We start from the raw sequence: 18,886 nt of genomic DNA on the forward strand, positions 1-18,886 counted from the left end.
TCATAAATCGAAGGGATTACCACCGGCTATTCTCACATATACCCTTAAGAGATACCAAGTTCGTATTGCAGACATACACGGGGCATAAAGTATACCCCATGGGGAAGATAAGAGTCAAGGTGAGAGATGGGGGTAAAGAACACCCAAGAATGAACTTATACGTACTACCTGAGGGAGGACCACCACTTCTGGGATGGGAGTGGATCAAGAAAATAGACATGGAATGGCACTATCTAAAAGCCATAATGAGTGAGGACTCGGTGCAGACAATCAGCTCAGATTCTGAAACGGATGACAATAAGACCAACCCAAATATGAAAGACAAGGCTAAAATGGACTTGCCGACTAAGGTTGGAAGAACGAAGGCATGCATAAAGGCTTATGCTCCAGAGAAGAACAAAGTTTCAGAACAGAACTCCACCGAACAACGACAACATAGTTTGACAGAGAATTCTGAGTCTGTTCAGTTTACGGACATATCCATGACTGACGAACACCGAGCTCGGACTCAACTTTATTTCAAATTACGACAGCAAGTAGAACAAGTGAGTTACCGTCTCGAACAAGAGATGAAAACAATGAAAAAGTTCTATGACACCGAATGGGAGAATCTGGAAAGACAACAGAAGCAGCTAGCTCAAGCAGAGAGTGACCATAGAGCCATTGTGACCAATTACCGATCACATCTCCCTTATGCTGTTCAGGAGTTAGAATATTTGCAGGAAGGAGCAAATGAAGAGGAATCTTCAGGAAGCCAGGATTTTATTCCCGTTCTTCTCTACGACTCCTTACAAGCAGAGTTTGAGAAGTTGAAGGAACAGTATGAACAGGCCCAGGCTACAATCCTGGAGGGGATTAACTCGGCAACCTCCGAAAAGCTAGTTTCAGTAGAAGCATATGAGCAACTAAAGGTTGAACATGAGCAAGAAGTCCAAAGGCTGCAGGAAATTCTTGATGAGCTCAAGGCCAAGACAGACTCATCGGTAGAAGTTCCATCCATAGATGAGAAATTAGAGGTGAAAGACATGGCAGAACATGAAAGACAAGATGTCCAAGAACTCATAAAAATATTGAAGGAAACCCAAGACAAATATGAGGCGGCAATGACCGAGGTTCAACAACTTGAAGAACAGATTCAACTGGGAATCCTTTCAGTGGAAGGAAAGGAAACTGTAAGAAACACAGAGACTGTAAGAATGGCCCCTGAACATGAGCTAGAGAGCATCAAGGCGCAACTTCTCCGAGCGCTGAAAGCCAAAGTACAAGAGGAAAAGAAGGTGAAAGCATTGGAGGAAAAGGTGGATGAAATGGAGAAGACTCTGATCCACAGTGTTCCCGTGGAAGAGTTAACGGTCAGCCAACTCCTTCATATGCTGAGGGACAAGACTCTGCAATGGGAACAATCTGAACACGAGCTTCAATCTTCAAAGGGAAGGAGTTCAGAGCTCTCAAAAGTTATGGAAATAGCTGAGGTTGCAACACAGATTTTACTGGGATGCCAAAAGTACGCTGAATCACGTCTATGTGAACAACAGAATGTTGAAACAGCTGCTCCAGTAGAAGGATTGAATAGCCCGATCAATCAATCCCCGATGGAAGGGGAAGTGTTGAAATCACAAATGAGGTCATTAGTGAAGGATTTGCAGGAAACCCAGGAAGAGCGGGATGAATATGAACGCATGAAGAAGTCTCTTCAGGAAAGATGTCTAGGGAGGGAACAACAGTCGGCTAATGTCCAGTTGGGTAAGGAAGAAGTAGCAGGCCCTCTCGCTAGACTAGTTCAGGACGACACCAAATATTACCATGACCTGTTGAGTGACACGGAATATTACGAGGACTTGGTCTGCCCAGCTTGTGATGAAAACTCCCAAAGTGCAGAAATCAGGATGAAGCACTTAAAGTCTAAGGAACATAGGGAGATGGTGGCGCTACAGCTGGCAGCTGATAAGGGAGCCCCGAGAGTCTCCAAGAAGCAGAAAAGAAAAAGACGAAGCAGAAGGTGATAACCATCTAAATCATTATCACTTCTACCAGATCATGTACGTGGGCCCTACGAAGGGAGCCAAATCAGTTGGCAAGTAGGAAAAATTACCAAGGCAGTCCAGCTGTTTGTAAAAGTCAGCACTGCTGGTTCAGCAGGACGGAAGTTCAAGCTGTTAAGTCAAGGGAAAGACTATTGGATGAGTCACGCTAGCAATGTGAACCGGCTACACCGCAGAGATGTTGTTCGGACCGAGTCAAGACCAGAGACTGAATCTGTGAACTGTTCCCGCCGAGACTGAATCTGTAAACTGTTTCCCGCATAGATTATACCTGTGAATTGTTTTACATGAAGTTGAATATATGTTATGTTTAATGGGGGACTAAGTATGTTGTAAGCTAAAAAGGGAGGATTGTAGTGTATGTATCCGTCTACCTTTAAGAAAACCAAGATTATGTCGATTGGGCTTATACTCACTGGAGTTTAGAAGATTGAGAGGGGATCTCATCGAAACCTATAAAATTCTGTCAGGCCTGGACAGACTAGATGCAGGAAGGATGTTTATGATGGCCGGGGATTCCAGAACCAGGGGTCATAGTCTAAGGATAAAGGGTAAGCCATTTAGGACTGAAATGAGGAGGAACTTCTTCACCCAGAGAGTGGTGAACCTATGGAATTCTCTGCCACAGAGGGCGGTGGAGGCCAGTTCATTAAATATATTCAAGAAAGAGTTCGATATATTTCTTGAGGCTAAAGGGATCGTAAAAGAGATTAGAAGCTAGACGAGATGGTAATAGGCTGTGATTGGGTGTAAAGTGTACTGGCAGGGTAAAAGATAGCTGCCAGGTGTGAGAGAGAAACAAAAGGAAAGGAGGGGGGGAAGGAAAGGAGTGGAAAAATATAAGTGAAAATGAAATAGGGGCCAAGGTTATGATCTGAAATTGTTGAACTCAATATTGAGACCGGAAGGCTGCAGAGTGCCTAATCGGAAGATGAGGTGCTGTTCCTCGAGTTTACGTTGAGCTTCCGTGGAACAGTACAAGAGGCCAAGGACGGTGAGGTCCGAGTGGGAATGGAGCGGTGAATTGAAATGACAGGCGACCGGAAGCTCGGGGTCTTTCAGTCCGTAAGGGTGACCCCGAGCTTCCGGTCGCCTGTCATTTCAATTCACCGCTCCATTCCCACTCGGACCTCACCGTCCTTGGCCTCTTGTACTGTTCCACGGAAGCTCAACGTAAACTCGAGGAACAGCACCTCATCTTCCGATTAGGCACTCTGCAGCCTTCCGGTCTCAATATTGAGTTCAACAATTTCAGATCATAACCTTGGCCCCTATTTCATTTTCACTTATATTTTTCCACTCCTTTCCTTCCCCCCCTCCTTTCCTTTTGTTTCTCTCTCACACCTGGCAGCTATCTTTTACCCTGCCAGTACACTTTACACCCAATCACAGCCTATTACCATCTCGTCTAGCTTCTAATCTCTTTTACTTCTTTTGGTTCTTTTATTCTTTTGTCCGATCGCAGCCCTGCCTTCGATCCAGTTCCTTTTCTCTCCAGTTTTGAAGAAGGGTCAAACCCGAAACGTCAACTCAAATTTCTCTCCACGGATGTTGCCTGACTTGCTGAGTTTTTCCAGCATTTTCTGTTGTTATTTCGGATTTCCAACATCTGCAGTATTTTGCTATCGATTGTATGTAACTGTTCACCTTTAAGAGAACTATTTTAGGTGTGGCACTACTTTGTTGGCTTCTGTATACTGTAATACCGATGGTGACCACACCGGTATATAAGTGCTGTGTCAGGATTTATTTGGCAGATTCGCCCTGACCTTCGAATAGTAAAGTCCTGTTTTAAGTTACTCTGGTAGTCTGTGTATTAATTAACTAAACAACTCACAGACTTTACAATTGTGTGCAGTTTGGTCACCTTACCTGAGGAAGGACGTTCTTGCCATGGAGGGAGTGCAGCGAAGATTCACCAGGCTGATACCTGGGATGGCAGGAATGATGTATGAGGAGAGATTATGTCGATTGGGCTTATACTCACTGGAGTTTAGAAGATTGAGAGGGGATCTCATCGAAACCTATAAAATTCTGTCAGGCCTGGACAGACTAGATGCAGGAAGGATGTTTATGATGGCCGGGGATTCCAGAACCAGGGGTCATAGTCTAAGGATAAAGGGTAAGCCATTTAGGACTGAAATGAGGAGGAACTTCTTCACCCAGAGAGTGGTGAACCTATGGAATTCTCTGCCACAGAGGGCGGTGGAGGCCAGTTCATTAAATATATTCAAGAAAGAGTTCGATATATTTCTTGAGGCTAAAGGGATCAAGGGATATGGGGAGAAGGCAGGGACAGGGTACTGAATTTGGATGATCAGCCATGATCTCATTGAATGGTGGAGCAGGCTCGAAGGGCCGAATGGCCTACTCCTGCTCCTATCTTCTATGTTTCTATGTTTCTATTGAACATTGCTGCTATTGTGGGTGTGAGCGGAGGAAGAGAAACTGAAGTGGTTGAAGTTACTGACAACTTCCCCACAAGCATGGTCAACTATCCTAACAAAGCTCACTATGTATTCCAGGAAGAATATATGTTTTTATCTCTGTACAACTTCCAGTGGTGATTCCATTGGAACAAGACAGGCTGAGATGGGCTTTCCAAAATTGGGTTGGTTTTTTATGACAATCCAGCAGCTTCTAAGGTCATTGTTTCTGGTGCCAGCCCACAAATTACAAGATTTAACAAACTCAATTTCCCAACTTGCTGTGGTGGGATTTGAACTCACAACCTCTGTACAGTTAATCCAGCACCATAACCACTACCGTACTACACGCTGGCAATCCAGCACAGCTGGGCACAGACACAGGGAAATCTCCCCTGAAGCCCTGCAGCTATCGGGGTATGAAATGAAGCGAGTGTAGGAATGGTCAAATTCCTATCCAGAGATTGAGTTCGACGCAGGCAATCAATCAAAAAGGTTTTTAATGTCAAACTAACGAGTTTAAACAGATTGATGCAAGAGAACTATGAATACAGGTCTTAACAGGTCGGAGGCTCCACGAGGACTGCCTGGGCAGTCCCGTGGATGGCGTCATGACGTCAGCACGTTTTTCCCACGTTTGGCTGATCACGTGATTAGCGGCATGACGTCATCGCGTTTGCCCATGCTCTTAAAGGGGCCGCGCACTGTACATGCAAACAGTATATACAATGGTACAGATTTAGTCTGTAGCTAACACATCGTTAAAGGGAATTATGTACAGTTGTTCAGAGTCCCTCAGTGGCTCTGCCACATGCGCCCCCCCATAATTGTCTTTAACGGAACAAGTCAAACGGTGAGGGGGACTCCTGTATTCCCGAAGCAGAAGCTGTTGGATGGCGGGCGGTCTGACGGGTGGTTGCACTTGTTCTGGTGTGACGACGGTGGGCGGCCGACCTCGTCTTGGTGGCTGTGCAGTCTCGACGGGACGGTCAAGGTCCAGGTGTGCCGGCTTCAAACGGTCGACCGAAATGTGGTCCCAACGCAAAATCGGCGAGCAGAAACTGATAGCCAAGTTCCGCACCCATGAGGACGGCCTCAACCGAGATCTTGGGTTCATGTCACGCTACATGTAACCCCACCTGACGCAGGGTCATGCAGACTCGAGTCGACATTGGCTTGTTCTCTCTACACAGATGCGGCCGGACCTGCTGTGATTTCCAGCAAAAAAAAATGGTTTTTGTCTGTTTTTTTGTTTTTCATACAGACCCCAGCATCTGCAATATTTGACCCCTTGTGACCCCACCTCATTGTTCTTTGATGTAATGTTTTCCTGACTGGCCTGTTTGGACACCATTCACACCTTTGATTGCTGTGATTATCTCTCTGCCGAGGTGTGATAAATGGCAGTTGGCATGATTACCTGTAAACATCTGACATTATTCTCTGACTATATAAGCTGTGTCTTTATGCATTTCTCCACTTCACCTGATGAAGGAGCAGCGCTCCGAAAGCTTGTGATTTCAAATAAAGCTGTTGGACTATAACCTGGTGTTGTGTGACTTCTTACATTTGTCCACCCCAGTCCAACTCCGGCATCTCCACACCACCGGTTTACCACCGACATCCAGAATCACAGAATCACAGAAACCCCACAGTGCAGATAGAGGCCATTTCGGCCCATCGAGCCTGCACCGACACATATCCCACCCGATCCCCGTAACCCCTACACCAACACATATCCCACCCTATCCCTGTAACCCCACGTATTTAATCCCCCTAACACTAAGGGTCAATTTATCATAGCCAATCAACCTAACCTGCACATCTTTGGACGTTGAACGTTTTGTCTCCTACCTCTAACACGCGGAAAGGACCAGTGTATGGGGGCTTGAGCGGATCCCGGTGAGCATCGTGGCGGATGAACACATAGTTGGCGTGTTTCAGCTCTGCTGGAATGTGAGAGCCCTGAAACCCGTGATGCGATGTGGGAACCGGCGCGCAACATCTGGCTGCTTCCTGGTGACTGATGAGCTGGCGTGAGGTGGACCATGGCTCCGTTGGTGTTGGCAAGAAATCCCCTGGCACTCGCAGCGGCTGACCATAAATGAGTTCTGCCGCAGAAGAGTGAAGATCTTCCTTGGGGGCCGTGCGAAGGCCCAACATGACCCATGGCAGCTTGCCTGCCCATCCAGCGTCTTGGAGGTTGGCCCTCAGTGCGGCCTTAAGCGATCTGTGAAAGCGTTCGCACAGACCGTTCGCTTGTGGGTGGTAGGCTGTGGTGCGGTGTAACTTGACACTGAGTCGTTGAGCCACCGCATTCCAGAGTTCAGAGGAAAACTGCGGTCCCCGGTCTGAAGACATGTCAGCAGGCACTCCAAAATGGGCGACCCATGAAGAGATGAACGCCCTGGCCATGTCCGCTGAAGTAGTAGATGACAGGGGAACCGCCTCCGGCCATCTGGTGGTGCGATCTACTATGGTCAGGATGTGCATAAAACCATGGGAAGGTGGAAGTGGTCCTACCAGGTCCACATTAACGTGGTCAAACCGTCGCTCAGGGACTGCAAAGGTGGCCAATGGAGCCTTGATGTGGCGCTGTACCTTAGCCTTTTGGCAGACCACGCAGGTGTTGGCCCAGTCGCGGACATCTTTATGCATGCCCCACCAAACGAACTTAGATGACATGAGCTTCTGAGAAGCCTTCATTCCTGGGTGTGACAACCCATGTATGGCGTCAAACACCTTGCGGCGCCAGGCGACCGGCACAATAGGGCGAGGGTCCCGAACGGAGACGTCACACAGCAACGTGGTACCAGCCGAATGGAACCTGACCTCGGCCAACTGGAGGCTAGTGGTGTTGGTGCGGTAAGCCTGCACTTCTGGGTCGGAGACTTGGTCTGCTGCCATGAGGGCGTAGTCGATGCCCAGCTGGACTGCATGCACGGTCGCGCGGGAGAGGCAATCTGCCACCAGGTTGTCTTTACCGGCCACGTGCTGAATATCTGTGGTAAATTCGGAGATGTATGTCAGCTGATGTTGTTGTCGAGATGACCACGGTTCGGCAATCTTGGCCATGGCAAAAGTCAGTGGCTTATGGTTGACGAAAGTGGTGAAAGGACGTCCTTCCAACAAGAACCGGAAATGGCGGATCGCCAGAAAAAGGGCTAGCAACTCCCTGTTGAAAGTACTGTACGCCCACTCATTACGCCGCAGTTGACGGCTGAAGAATGCCAACGGCTGCCACGTCCTGTTTACCCACTGCTCCTGAACGGCGCCGATTGCGTAATCTGACACGTCGGTGGTGAGGGCGATGGTGGCTCCTGGTAGCGGGTGCGCCAGCATGGTCGCGTTGGCCAAGGCGCTCTTGGTGTCGGTGACTGCCCGGTCCATGTCAACCGTCCAGCCCACCGGATCCTTGCCAGACTTGCCCTTGTGGGCCTCGTACAGGGGCTGCATGAGCAGTGCTGCCTTAGGCACGAAACGGTGGTAGAAGTTTACCATGCCTAGGAATTCTTGCAGAGCCTTTATGTTCTGCGGGCGTGGGAAGTGTGGCACCGCCTCCACCTTCGCCTGCAAAGGAACCGCTCCCTCTGTGGTGATGCGATGCCCCAGGAAATCGATTTGTCGCAGGCCAAACTGACACTTAGCCGGGTTGATAATCAGGCCATGTTGGCTGAGGCATTGAAAAAGGGTGCGTAGATGGCAAAGATGCTCCTCTTTGGTGGGGCTGGCGATCAAAATGTCATCCAGATAGATGAAGATGAAGTTGAGGTCCCGCAGCACGGAATCCATCAGGCGTTGGAAAGCCTGGGCAGAGTTCTTTAAGCCGAAAGGCATGCGCAGAAATTCGAAAAGGCCGAATGGGGTGATGACTGCGGTCTTCTGGACGTCCTGTAGGTGCACCGGGACCTGGTGGTAGCCCCGGATGAGGTCGACCTTGGAGAAGAAGTTATTTGCAGCCAAATGGGCAGAGAAATCCTGAATGTGGGGGATCGGGTATCGATCAGGAGTGGTGGCATCATTTAGGCGCCGATAGTCGCCGCAGTGCCGCCATCCTCCGCCAGGTTTCGGAACGATGTGAAGAGGCGAAGACCAGGGACTATTCGACCTGCGAATAATCCCTAAGCGTTCCATTGTAGCGAACTCCGCCTTCGCGACCGCTAGCTTGCCAGGTTCGAGGAGCCGGGCCCGTGCGTGGACCGGGGGGCCGGTGGTGGTGATGTGGTGTTCCACACCATGCTTCGTGGCCGTGGAGGAGAACGTGGGCCTGGTGAGGTCTGGAAATTCGCCTAGCAGGCGAGCGAACTCATTCGGAGTCGGGAAAGTGCAGGAGACAGTGCGCGACATGGTGTTACTACGGTGGCAAGGGATAGAGTGAAACGTGGCCGCGTTGATCAGCCGCCGGTTCCTTACATCGACCAGGAGGCCGTTGGTGCACAGGAAGTCTGCACCGAGAATGGCTTGCAAAACCTTGGCCGTAACGAATTCCCAGAAAAACCGCTGGCCGCCGAAGCACACCTGGACCCGCCGTCTGCTGAAGGTCCGAATAGCTCCGCCAGGGCAGCACGGTGGCATAGTGGTTAGCACTGTTGCCTCACAGCGCCAGGGACCCGGGTTCGAATCCGGCCTCGGGCGACTGTCTGTGTGGAGTTTGCACATTCTCCCCGTGTTTGCGTGGGTTTCCTCCGGGTGCTCCGGTTTCCTCCCACAGTCCAAAGATGTGCGGGCTAGGTTGATTGGCTATGATAAATTGACCCTTAGTGTTAGGGGGATTAAATACATGGGGATAGGGTGGGATATGTGTTGATGTAGGGGTTACGGGGATCGGGTGGGATATGTGTCGGTGCAGGCTCGATGGGCCGAAATGGCCTCTATCTGCACTGTGGGATTTCTGTGATCTGTGATCTGTGATTAGCCGCTTCGAGGGGAAGGCCGTGCCTCCCAGCCTGTACATCAAGAGCTGACGCGGGTAGAATGCTGCACTGTGCTCCGGTGTCGCACAGGAACCGACGACCGGAGAGGGTATCTGTGATGAAGAGCAGCTTGCCGGCATTGCCGATTGCCATCGCGGCTGCGGGGCACCCGTTAGACCTGTTCTTCATTGGACGGAGTTGTCGTTTTTTTTTGGGAGAAGCTGCAGGGAGGGCGGCAACATCTCGCCTTCACGCCAAACGGCCCGTGGTAGAAGCACAGCCCCGCGGGCTGAGGAGCTGGGGCGGCGTCTGTGGGGGTGGGCGCCTCGTGGCAGTGCAGTACTGCTGCATAACTGCGAATATTTTGTCTGCCTCGGCAGCGAGCGCTGCACAGTCTTTGACCTCGGATCTCGCCAAAGCTGCTTGCACTTGCTCCGGTAATTGGCTGAGGAATAACTCTCTGAAGAGAAAGCATTCCGGTTCGGAGCCGAGGAGTGTGAGCATTTGGCTCATCAGCTTGGAAGGTTTGGAGTCCCCGAGCCCGGGCATTGCGAACAGCCGACGGGCGCGCTCTGATTTCGTGAGCCCGAAAACCTGTAGCAACCGCGCCTTGAGGGTCTCATACTTGCTGTCAGTTGGGGGATTCCCGAGAAGACTGATGATCCGCGAGGCGGTAGAGCCGTCGAGTGCGGAGACCACGTATAGTTATCGGGTCTGATCCTCAACGATGCCTCTCAGGGCGAACTGGGCTTCGACTTGGATGAACCACGAGGTTGTTTGTTGCTCCCAGAACTGCGGCAGCTTCAACGAAAGGGCATTCGCCTCCATGCTGTGTTCCTTTTGCGAAATCCGTTCACAAAAGTCAGGGTTACCAATGTAGGAATGGTCAAATTCCTATCTAGAGATTGAGTTCGACGCAGGCAATCAATCAAAAAGGTTTTTAATGTCAAACTAATGAGTTTGAACAGATTGATGCAAGAGAACTATGAATACAGGTCTTAACAGGTCGGAGGCTCCACGAGGACTGCCTGGGCGGTCCCGTGGATGGCGTCATGACATCATCACGTTTTTCCCGCGTTTGGGTGATCACGTGATTAGCGGCATGACGTCATCTTGTTTGCCGGCGCTCTTAAAGGGGCCGCGCACTGTACATGCAAACAGTATATACAATGGTACAGATTTTGTCTGTAGCTAACACATCGTTAAAGGGAATTATGTACAGTTGTTCAGAGTCCCTCAGTGGCTCTGCCACACGAGGCCATTTTCTGTTAGTGGGTCTGGTTTTTGGACCCATGAACCATGGTAGAGAGAGAGAAGCCCACCACATGATACATGAGAGAAAAATACTTCATTTTTGTCACAAATTTGTTTTCAGTTAGTTTAAATTGGTACAAGTGCCCAAATCCTGACGTCCTGACCAAATCACAGAGCAGTGTAGATGGTGGGACTTCAAATTGCGTGGCACAATTCACCCTTCATGTGGAGCTTGATAAAATACGATGGAGACAAGTGTAATAGACAATGAAAGGCTTGTTCAATAACACATAATGTAATAATCTGGTTTCTTTAGTTGCAGAAACTGGGATTTAAGAACTTCCATGGAATAGATGGCAGTGAAGAAATGCTGAAGTTAGCTGAATCCAAAGGCCTGTATCAGAGTCTGACACATTGGATGGTGACTGCGGATAAACCACTGCCTATAAAAGCAGGTAACCAGCTGATTCTACCTCATCTAAATAACACCCGTAGACCCCAGGGAACAGGCCCCTTCATTCTGTCGGACGATCTTTCTGAGGTTTTGGTCCTCGGAAGAGCTCGGGTCTGAATATTTCAGAGACCCTCAGAGTTCATTCACTGGTAGAGGAGCGGTGTCTTCAATCTGACTGATTGGGTTTAAAGAGAACTCGACTTACTAAACAACGTTTTCTCTCATTTTATTGTGAGGTCAGGTAACAGTTCTCCTGTGCGGAGTCTAACAAGCCTCTTTCTTGTTGATTGAATTGCTGTAGGTACCTATGATTTAGTGACTATTGTTGGTGGACTGGCTCAACAACACCTGCCATGGGACATCTTTCCAGAGATACTGAGAGTCACCAAATCAGGTGAGCAGAAAGGCCCCATCCCCGTAAGACAGCTCGGATTGTCATTGTGGCATCCACAGGACCTGGCATCAAACAAGGCAACAGCACCAGGGGCAGGTCTAATTCTCCACAGAAAGAATCTTTTACACTCATGTGCCGGAAACAAAAATATCTCGGAGGTGAAGGATGGGCGTGTTCAAATCATATTGTTCACCTTCTTCAAAATCGTAATGTTTGCAGAATAATTGCAGGCAAATGTTCAGTCAGTTATACTGCAGGTACCCACTGTTAGAGCAGGGTCAGACCGCACTGAGCTATACTGCAGATAGCCGCTGTTAGAGCAGGGTTAGACCGCACTGAGCTATACTGCAGGTACCCGCTGTTAGAGCAGGGTCAGACCGCACTGAGCTATACTGCAGGTACCCGCTGTTAGAGCAGGGTCAGGCCGCACTGAGCTATACTGCAGGTACCCGCTGTTAGAGCAGGGCCAGGCCGCACTGAGCAATACTGCAGGTACCCGCTGTTAGAGCAGGGCCAGGCCGCACTGAGCAATACTGCAGGTACCCACTGTTAGAGCAGGGTCAGACCGCACTGAGCTATACTGCAGGTACCCACTGTTAGAGCAGGGTCAGACTGCACTGAGCTATACTGCAGGTACCCACTGTTAGAGCAGGGTCAGACCGCACTGAGCTATACTGCAGGTACGCACTGTTAGAGCAGAGTCAGACCGCACTGAGCTATACTGCAGGTACCCACTGTTAGAGCAGGGTCAGACCGCACTGAGCTATACTGCAGGTACCCACTGTTAGAGCAGGGTCAGACCGCACTGAGCTATACTGCAGGTACCCACTGTTAGAGCAGGGTCAGACCGCACTGAGCTATACTGCAGGTACCCACTGTTAGAGCAGGGTCAGACTGCACTGAGCTATACTGCAGGTACCCACTGTTAGAGCAGGGTCAGACCGCACTGAGCTATACTGCAGGTACCCATTGTTAGAGCAGGGTCAGACTGCACTGAACTATGCTGCAGATACCCACTGTTAGAGCAGGGTCAGACCGCACTGAGCTATACTGCAGGTACCCACTGTTAGAGCAGGGTCAGACCGCACTGAGCTATACTGCAGGTACCCACTGTTAGAGCAGGGTCAGACTGCACTGAGCTATACTGCAGGCACCCACTGTGAGAGTAGGGTCAGACTGCACTGAACTATACTGCAGGTACCCACTGTTAGAGCAGGGTCAGACTGCACTGAACTATACTGCAGGTACCCACTGTTAGAGCAGGGTCAGACCGCACTGAGCTATACTGCAGGTACCCACTGTTAGAGCAGGGTCAGACCGCACTGAGCTATACTGCAGGTACCAACTGTTAGAGCAGGGTCAGACTGCACTGAGCTATACTGCAGGTACCCACTGTTAGAGTAGGGTCAGACTGCACTGAACTATACTGCAGGTACCCACTGTTAGAGCAGGGTCCGACTGCACTGAACTATACTGCAGGTACCCACTGTTAGAGCAGGGTCAGACCGCACTGAGCTATACTGCAGGTACCCACTGTTAGAGCAGGGTCAGACCGCACTGAGCTATACTGCAGGTACCCACTGTTAGAGCAGGGTCAGACTGCACTGAGCTATACTGCAGGTACCCACTGTTAGAGCAGGGTCAGACCGCACTGAGCTATACTGCAGATACCCACTGTTAGAGCAGGGTCAGACCGCACTGAGCTATACTGCAGGTACCCACTGTTAGAGCAGGGTCAGACCGCACTGAGCTATACTGCAGGTACCCACTGTTAGAGCAGGGTCAGACCGCACTGAGCCATACTGCAGGTACCCACTGTTAGAGTAGGGTCAGACTGCACTGAGCTATACTGCAGGTACCCACTGTTAGAGCAGGGTCAGACTGCACTGAGCTATACTGCAGATACCCACTGTTAGAGCAGGGTCAGACCGCACTGAGCTGTACTGCAGGTACCCACTGTTAGAGCAGGGTCAGACTGCACTGAGCTATACTGCAGGTACCCACTGTTAGAGTAGGGTCAGACCGCACTGAGCTATACTGCAGGTACCCACTGTTAGAGCAGGGTCAGACTGCACTGAGCTATACTGCAGATACCCACTGTTAGAGCAGGGTCAGACCGCACTGAGCTATACTGCAGGTACCCACTGTTAGAGCAGGGTCAGACCGCACTGAGCTATACTGCAGGTACCCACTGTTAGAGCAGGGTCAGACCGCACTGAGCTATACTGCAGGTACCCACTGTTAGAGCAGGGTCAGACCGCACTGAGCTATACTGCAGGTACCCACTGTTAGAGCAGGGTCAGACTGCACTGGGCTATACTGCAGGTACCCACTGTTAGAGCAGGGTCAGACTGCACTGAGCCATACTGCAGGTACCCACTGTTAGAGTAGGGTCAGACTGCACTGAGCTATACTGCAGGTACCCACTGTTAGAGCAGGGTCAGACTGCACTGAGCTATACTGCAGGTACCCACTGTTAGAGTAGGGTCAGACTGCACTGAACTACACTGCAGGTACCCACTGTTAGAGCAGGGTCAGACCGCACTGAGCTATACTGCAGGTACCCACTGTTAGAGCAGGGTCAGACCGCACTGAGCTATACTGCAGGTACCCACTGTTAGAGCAGGGTCAGACTGCACTGGGCTATACTGCAGGTACCCACTGTTAGAGCAGGGTCAGACTGCACTGAGCCATACTGCAGGTACCCACTGTTAGAGTAGGGTCAGACCGCACTGAGCTATACTGCAGGTACCCACTGTTAGAGCAGGGTCAGACTGCACTGAGCTATACTGCAGATACCCACTGTTAGAGCAGGGTCAGACCGCACTGAGCTATACTGCAGGTACCCACTGTTAGAGCAGGGTCAGACTGCACTGAGCTATACTGCAGGTACCCACTGTTAGAGCAGGGTCAGACCGCACTGAGCTATACTGCAGGTACCCACTGTTAGAGCAGGGTCAGACCGCACTGAGCTATACTGCAGGTACCCGCTGTTAGAGCAGGGTCAGACCGCACTGAGCTATACTGCAGATACCCACTGTTAGAGCAGGGTCAGACCGCACTGAACTATACTGCAGGTACCCACTGTTAGAGCAGGGTCAGACCGCACTGAGCTATACTGCAGGTACCCACTGTTAGAGCAGGGTCAGACCGCACTGAGCTATACTGCAGGTACCCACTGTTAGAGCAGGGTCAGACTGCACTGAGCTATACTGCAGGTACCCACTGTTAGAGCAGGGTCAGACTGCACTGAGCTATACTGCAGGCACCCACTGTTAGAGCAGGGTCAGACTGCACTGAGCCATACTGCAGGTACCCACTGTTAGAGCAGGGTCAGACTGCACTGAGCTATACTGCAGGCACCCACTGTTAGAGCAGGGTCAGACCACACTGAGCTATTCTGCAGGTACCCACTGTTAGAGCAGGGTCAGACCGCACTGAGCTATACTGCAGGTACCCACTGTTGGAGCAGGGTCAGACCGCACTGAGCTATACTGCAGGTACCCGCTGTTAGAGCAGGGTCAGACTGCACTGAGCTATACTGCAGATACCCACTGTTAGAGCAGGGTCAGACCGCACTGAGCTAGACTGCAGGTACCCACTGTTAGAGCAGGGTCAGACTACACTGAACTATACTGCAGGTACCCACTTTTAGAGCAGGGTCAGACCGCACTGAGCTATACTGCAGGTACCCACTGTTAGAGCAGGGTCAGACTGCACTGAGCTATAGTGCAGGTACCCACTGTTAGAGCAGGGTCAGACTGCACTGAGCCATACTGCAGGTACCCACTGATAGGGCAGGGTCAGACCGCACTGAGCTATACTGCAGGTACCCACTGTTGGAGCAGGGTCAGACTGCACTGAGCTATACTGCAGGTACCCACTGATAAGGCAGGGTCAGACCGCACTGAGCCATACTGCAGGTACCCACTGTTAGAGCAGGGTCAGACTGCACTGAGCTATACTGCAGGTACCCACTGATAGGGCAGGGTCAGACCGCACTGAGCCATACTGCAGGTACCCACTGTTAGAGCAGGGTCAGACCGCACTGAGCCATACTGCAGGTACCCACTGTTAGAGCAGGGTCAGACCGCACTGAGCTATACTGCAGGTACCCACTGTTAGAGCAGGGTCAGACTGCACTGAGCTATACTGCAGGTACCCACTGTTAGAGCAGGGTCAGACCGCACTGAGCTATACTGCAGGTACCCACTGTTAGAGCAGGGTCAGACTGCACTGAGCTATACTGCAGGTACCCACTGTTAGAGCAGGGTCAGACCGCACTGAGCTATACTGCAGGTACCCTCTGTTAGAGCAGGGTCAGACAGCACTGAGCTATACTGCAGGTACCCACTGTTAGAGCAGGGTCAGACCGCACTGAGCTATACTGCAGGTACCCACTGTTAGAGCAGGGTCAGACCGCACTGAGCTATACTGCAGGTACCCACTGTTAGAGCAGGGTCAGACCGCACTGAGCCATACTGCAGGTACCCACTGTTAGAGCAGGGTCAGACTGCACTGAGCTATACTGCAGGTACCCACTGTTAGAGCAGGGTCAGACTGCACTGAGCTATACTGCAGGTACCCACTGTTAGAGCAGGGTCAGACCGCACTGAGCTATACTGCAGGTACCCACTGTTAGAGCAGGGTCAGACTGCACTGAGCCATACTGCAGGTACCCACTGTTAGAGCAGGGTCAGACTGCACTGAGCTATACTGCAGGTACCCACTGTTAGAGCAGGGTCAGACTGCACTGAGCTATACTGCAGGTACCCACTGTGAGAGCAGGGTCAGACTGCACTGAGCCATACTGCAGGTACCCACTGTTAGAGCAGGGTCAGACCGCACTGAGCTATACTGCAGATACCCACTGTTAGAGCAGGGTCAGACCGCACTGAGCTGTACTGCAGATACCCACTGTTAGAGCAGGGTCAGACCGCACTGAGCCATACTGCAGGTACCCACTGTTAGAGCTGGGTCAGACCGCACTGAGCTACACTGCAGGCACCCACTGTTAGAGCAGGGTCAGACTGCACTGAGCTATACTGCAGGTACCCACTGATAGGGCAGGGTCAGACTGCACTGAGCCATACTGCAGGTTAGAATGGCCTGAGACTGCTATTACACAAGCAGAGTGCAGTATAACTCTGTTCTTGGGGAATGCATGTCTTCCCAGTGCCTTTATGAAGCTGTCTAACGGATACTCGTCTCTCTTGCAGGAGGTTCTATCTGTTTCTCATTGAGAGCTGAGGAGAGTGATCACAGAAGTAAACTGCTTGCTTCAGTCCAAGAGCTGGTGAGCAAAGGGCTGTGGGAGAAGATTGTGGAGCGACATGTGGAGAAATGGCAGAAGGAGGTGCTGCAGACACAGCTAGCAGAAGAGTACGTTGAAGGGGTTGTGGGTGTCTACAGGAAAAAGTAATGTTGCTGTCACCAGTCTCTGGATATTCTGGGAGTTTTACATTTGCAAATTGTCAATTGAATGAATTTAATCTGAGAATAAATTAGTCAGAACTCACCTGGTGCAAATAAACCCGAGAGTGATCATCCCTTTCCATGTCTCTTTGCTCTTCATTTGTCGTTAATGTGCTGCTGACATTGTATTGTGGGTAAATATGTACTCACATATATGGGAAATCGTAACAGGCTTCATAAAGACCAGTTGCCTTGAAATTCGATGGCGCTTCATCTGTATTTCAGTCGCGCAACAGGCGACTAAGCATCCAATAGCACCTCCTGCCATATTGGTATAGGCATCAAAGGAGGCGTCCAGGGTCCACACCTGAAACAGGCGCTAGGCTCTTTACTGATGGAAATAGTGGGCCAAATAAGTGGCTGGCTCGGTCACTTCAGAGGGCAGTTAAGAGTCAACAAAGTTGGTGTGGGATTGGAGTCACATGTAAGCCAGATATGTAGATCAGAAATAGTAAGGGACCCAGTATCAGTCCCTATGGCTTGCCATTTTGTACAATTCTGCAGCTAGCCAACCCATTTATATGCAGAGTAAAACTCCCTTTACTCTCCCCAATCTCATAAGACACCCCCCTCTTCACAGTGTGATATATCACCATCTCCCACACCAGCCATCCGATTGCCTCCCCAACTGAGTGTGCTTTATTCCTGCTGTGAGCCCACACCCATTTCACATGGAACCCATACAAATACAAGAGATTTCCAGCCCATTAGTCTGGGCTTTATTAGAACTTAATTCTGAGACTTGAAGGCCACTGCCTATCCTTTGCATCCTGTGATATCTTGAGACACAGCATATACATACAACAACACAACATGGCTTCCGGTAAGAACTGCACTGCACGTGGCTTTATTATTATATACATCAGTAGTTCACCAGGTGGCTCTATTACACTTCTCCCTCCTTATTGAAGAAATTAATCACAGCAAATAATCATTGTACGTGACTTGCATGGTATACACAACTCTTGGTACACATTTCTCAAATGGAACCCATTTTGTGTTTCCAAATTCTATTCTAGAATTCTATAACACACAGTATTTTCCATATTTACAGATTGAACTTAACCACTGGTTTTCTGTTTCGAAGAGGATACCTTCTTTCTTGAACAGAACTTTCAGATCTTGTTGTAGGACTTTGACTCATTCTAGGCTGAGCCTGTGGAAAATTTTTGTCCATGGGTTGACCTTGATCTACATTTGGACTCTTTACACTTTCAGACTCTTTGGCCCCGATTTTCGGCTTGTGTGGGAAATGGTCGGGTTTCCCCGAATGTGGGGTTTCTGACACACAGAAAAAAGTGTCAGCCAGCTCCGCACAATTTTCCCTCAAGTGGCCAATTAATTCCCAGCATGTGGGAAGCCTTGCTAATTGTCCAATTCGAGTCAGAAATCCCCACAGTATGATGTCATCATTCGTGGTGCTTTCAAGGTCCATAGCAAGCACTGCATCCTCTGAAGGCTTCCAAACGAACCATACAGGATGGCAGAGGAGCCTGCAGCAGCTGTGGCCAGTGCCAGACCCCGAGCTGCCTCCAAATTCGACAAGGCTTCACTACAGGCATTATTGGATGGGGTTAGGGCCCACAGGGAGGTCCTCTTCCCTAGGTCAGGGAGGAAGAGGCCTCCCACTGAGACCAATGCTGCATGGATGCAGGTGTCAGCAGATGCCAACTCGCTGTGAGTCACCAGAAGAACCTTGGCATTACATCTCTAACTCCTTCCTTTACTCCCCCACAGTACCATCCAGAGCCCCCGTCCTCACTGTGGAGGAGGAAGAGGCTGTGCAGCCAGACTCCTCAGAGGAAGCTCCTACCTCTGAGGGCACAGCGTCAGCAGAAGTAAGCGCACCCAGCACCAGCGCAGACACTCACACCTCGGGAGGACCTTCGGGACATAGAGTAGTGTTGTCACCTGGTGTTTCACAGCTC

The 18,886-nt window shown here is 50.4% G+C and overlaps 1 protein-coding gene across 3 annotated transcripts in view; it reads left to right on the plus strand.

Annotated features, from left to right (window-relative positions):
• Window positions 1–17,036, plus strand: part of LOC147105367 (methyltransferase-like protein 27) — a 62,419-nt gene extending 45,383 nt beyond the window's left edge. For all 3 annotated transcript variants that reach the window (XM_086011662.1, XM_086011664.1, XM_086011665.1), the window contains 3 exons: window positions 10,952–11,090; window positions 11,391–11,483; window positions 16,703–17,036. In XM_086011662.1, the coding sequence (XP_085867788.1) occupies window positions 10,952–11,090; window positions 11,391–11,483; window positions 16,703–16,905 (435 nt within the window). In that variant the 3' untranslated portion in view covers window positions 16,906–17,036. The remainder of the gene's footprint in view (window positions 1–10,951; window positions 11,091–11,390; window positions 11,484–16,702) is intronic.
• The last annotated feature ends 1,850 nt before the right edge of the window (window positions 17,037–18,886 follow it).

The sequence above is a fragment of the Somniosus microcephalus genome, chromosome 18 (genome assembly GCF_052327205.1).
Source record: "Somniosus microcephalus isolate GS21.2 chromosome 18, FLI_Smic_1.0, whole genome shotgun sequence".
Taxonomy (NCBI): domain Eukaryota; kingdom Metazoa; phylum Chordata; class Chondrichthyes; order Squaliformes; family Somniosidae; genus Somniosus; species Somniosus microcephalus.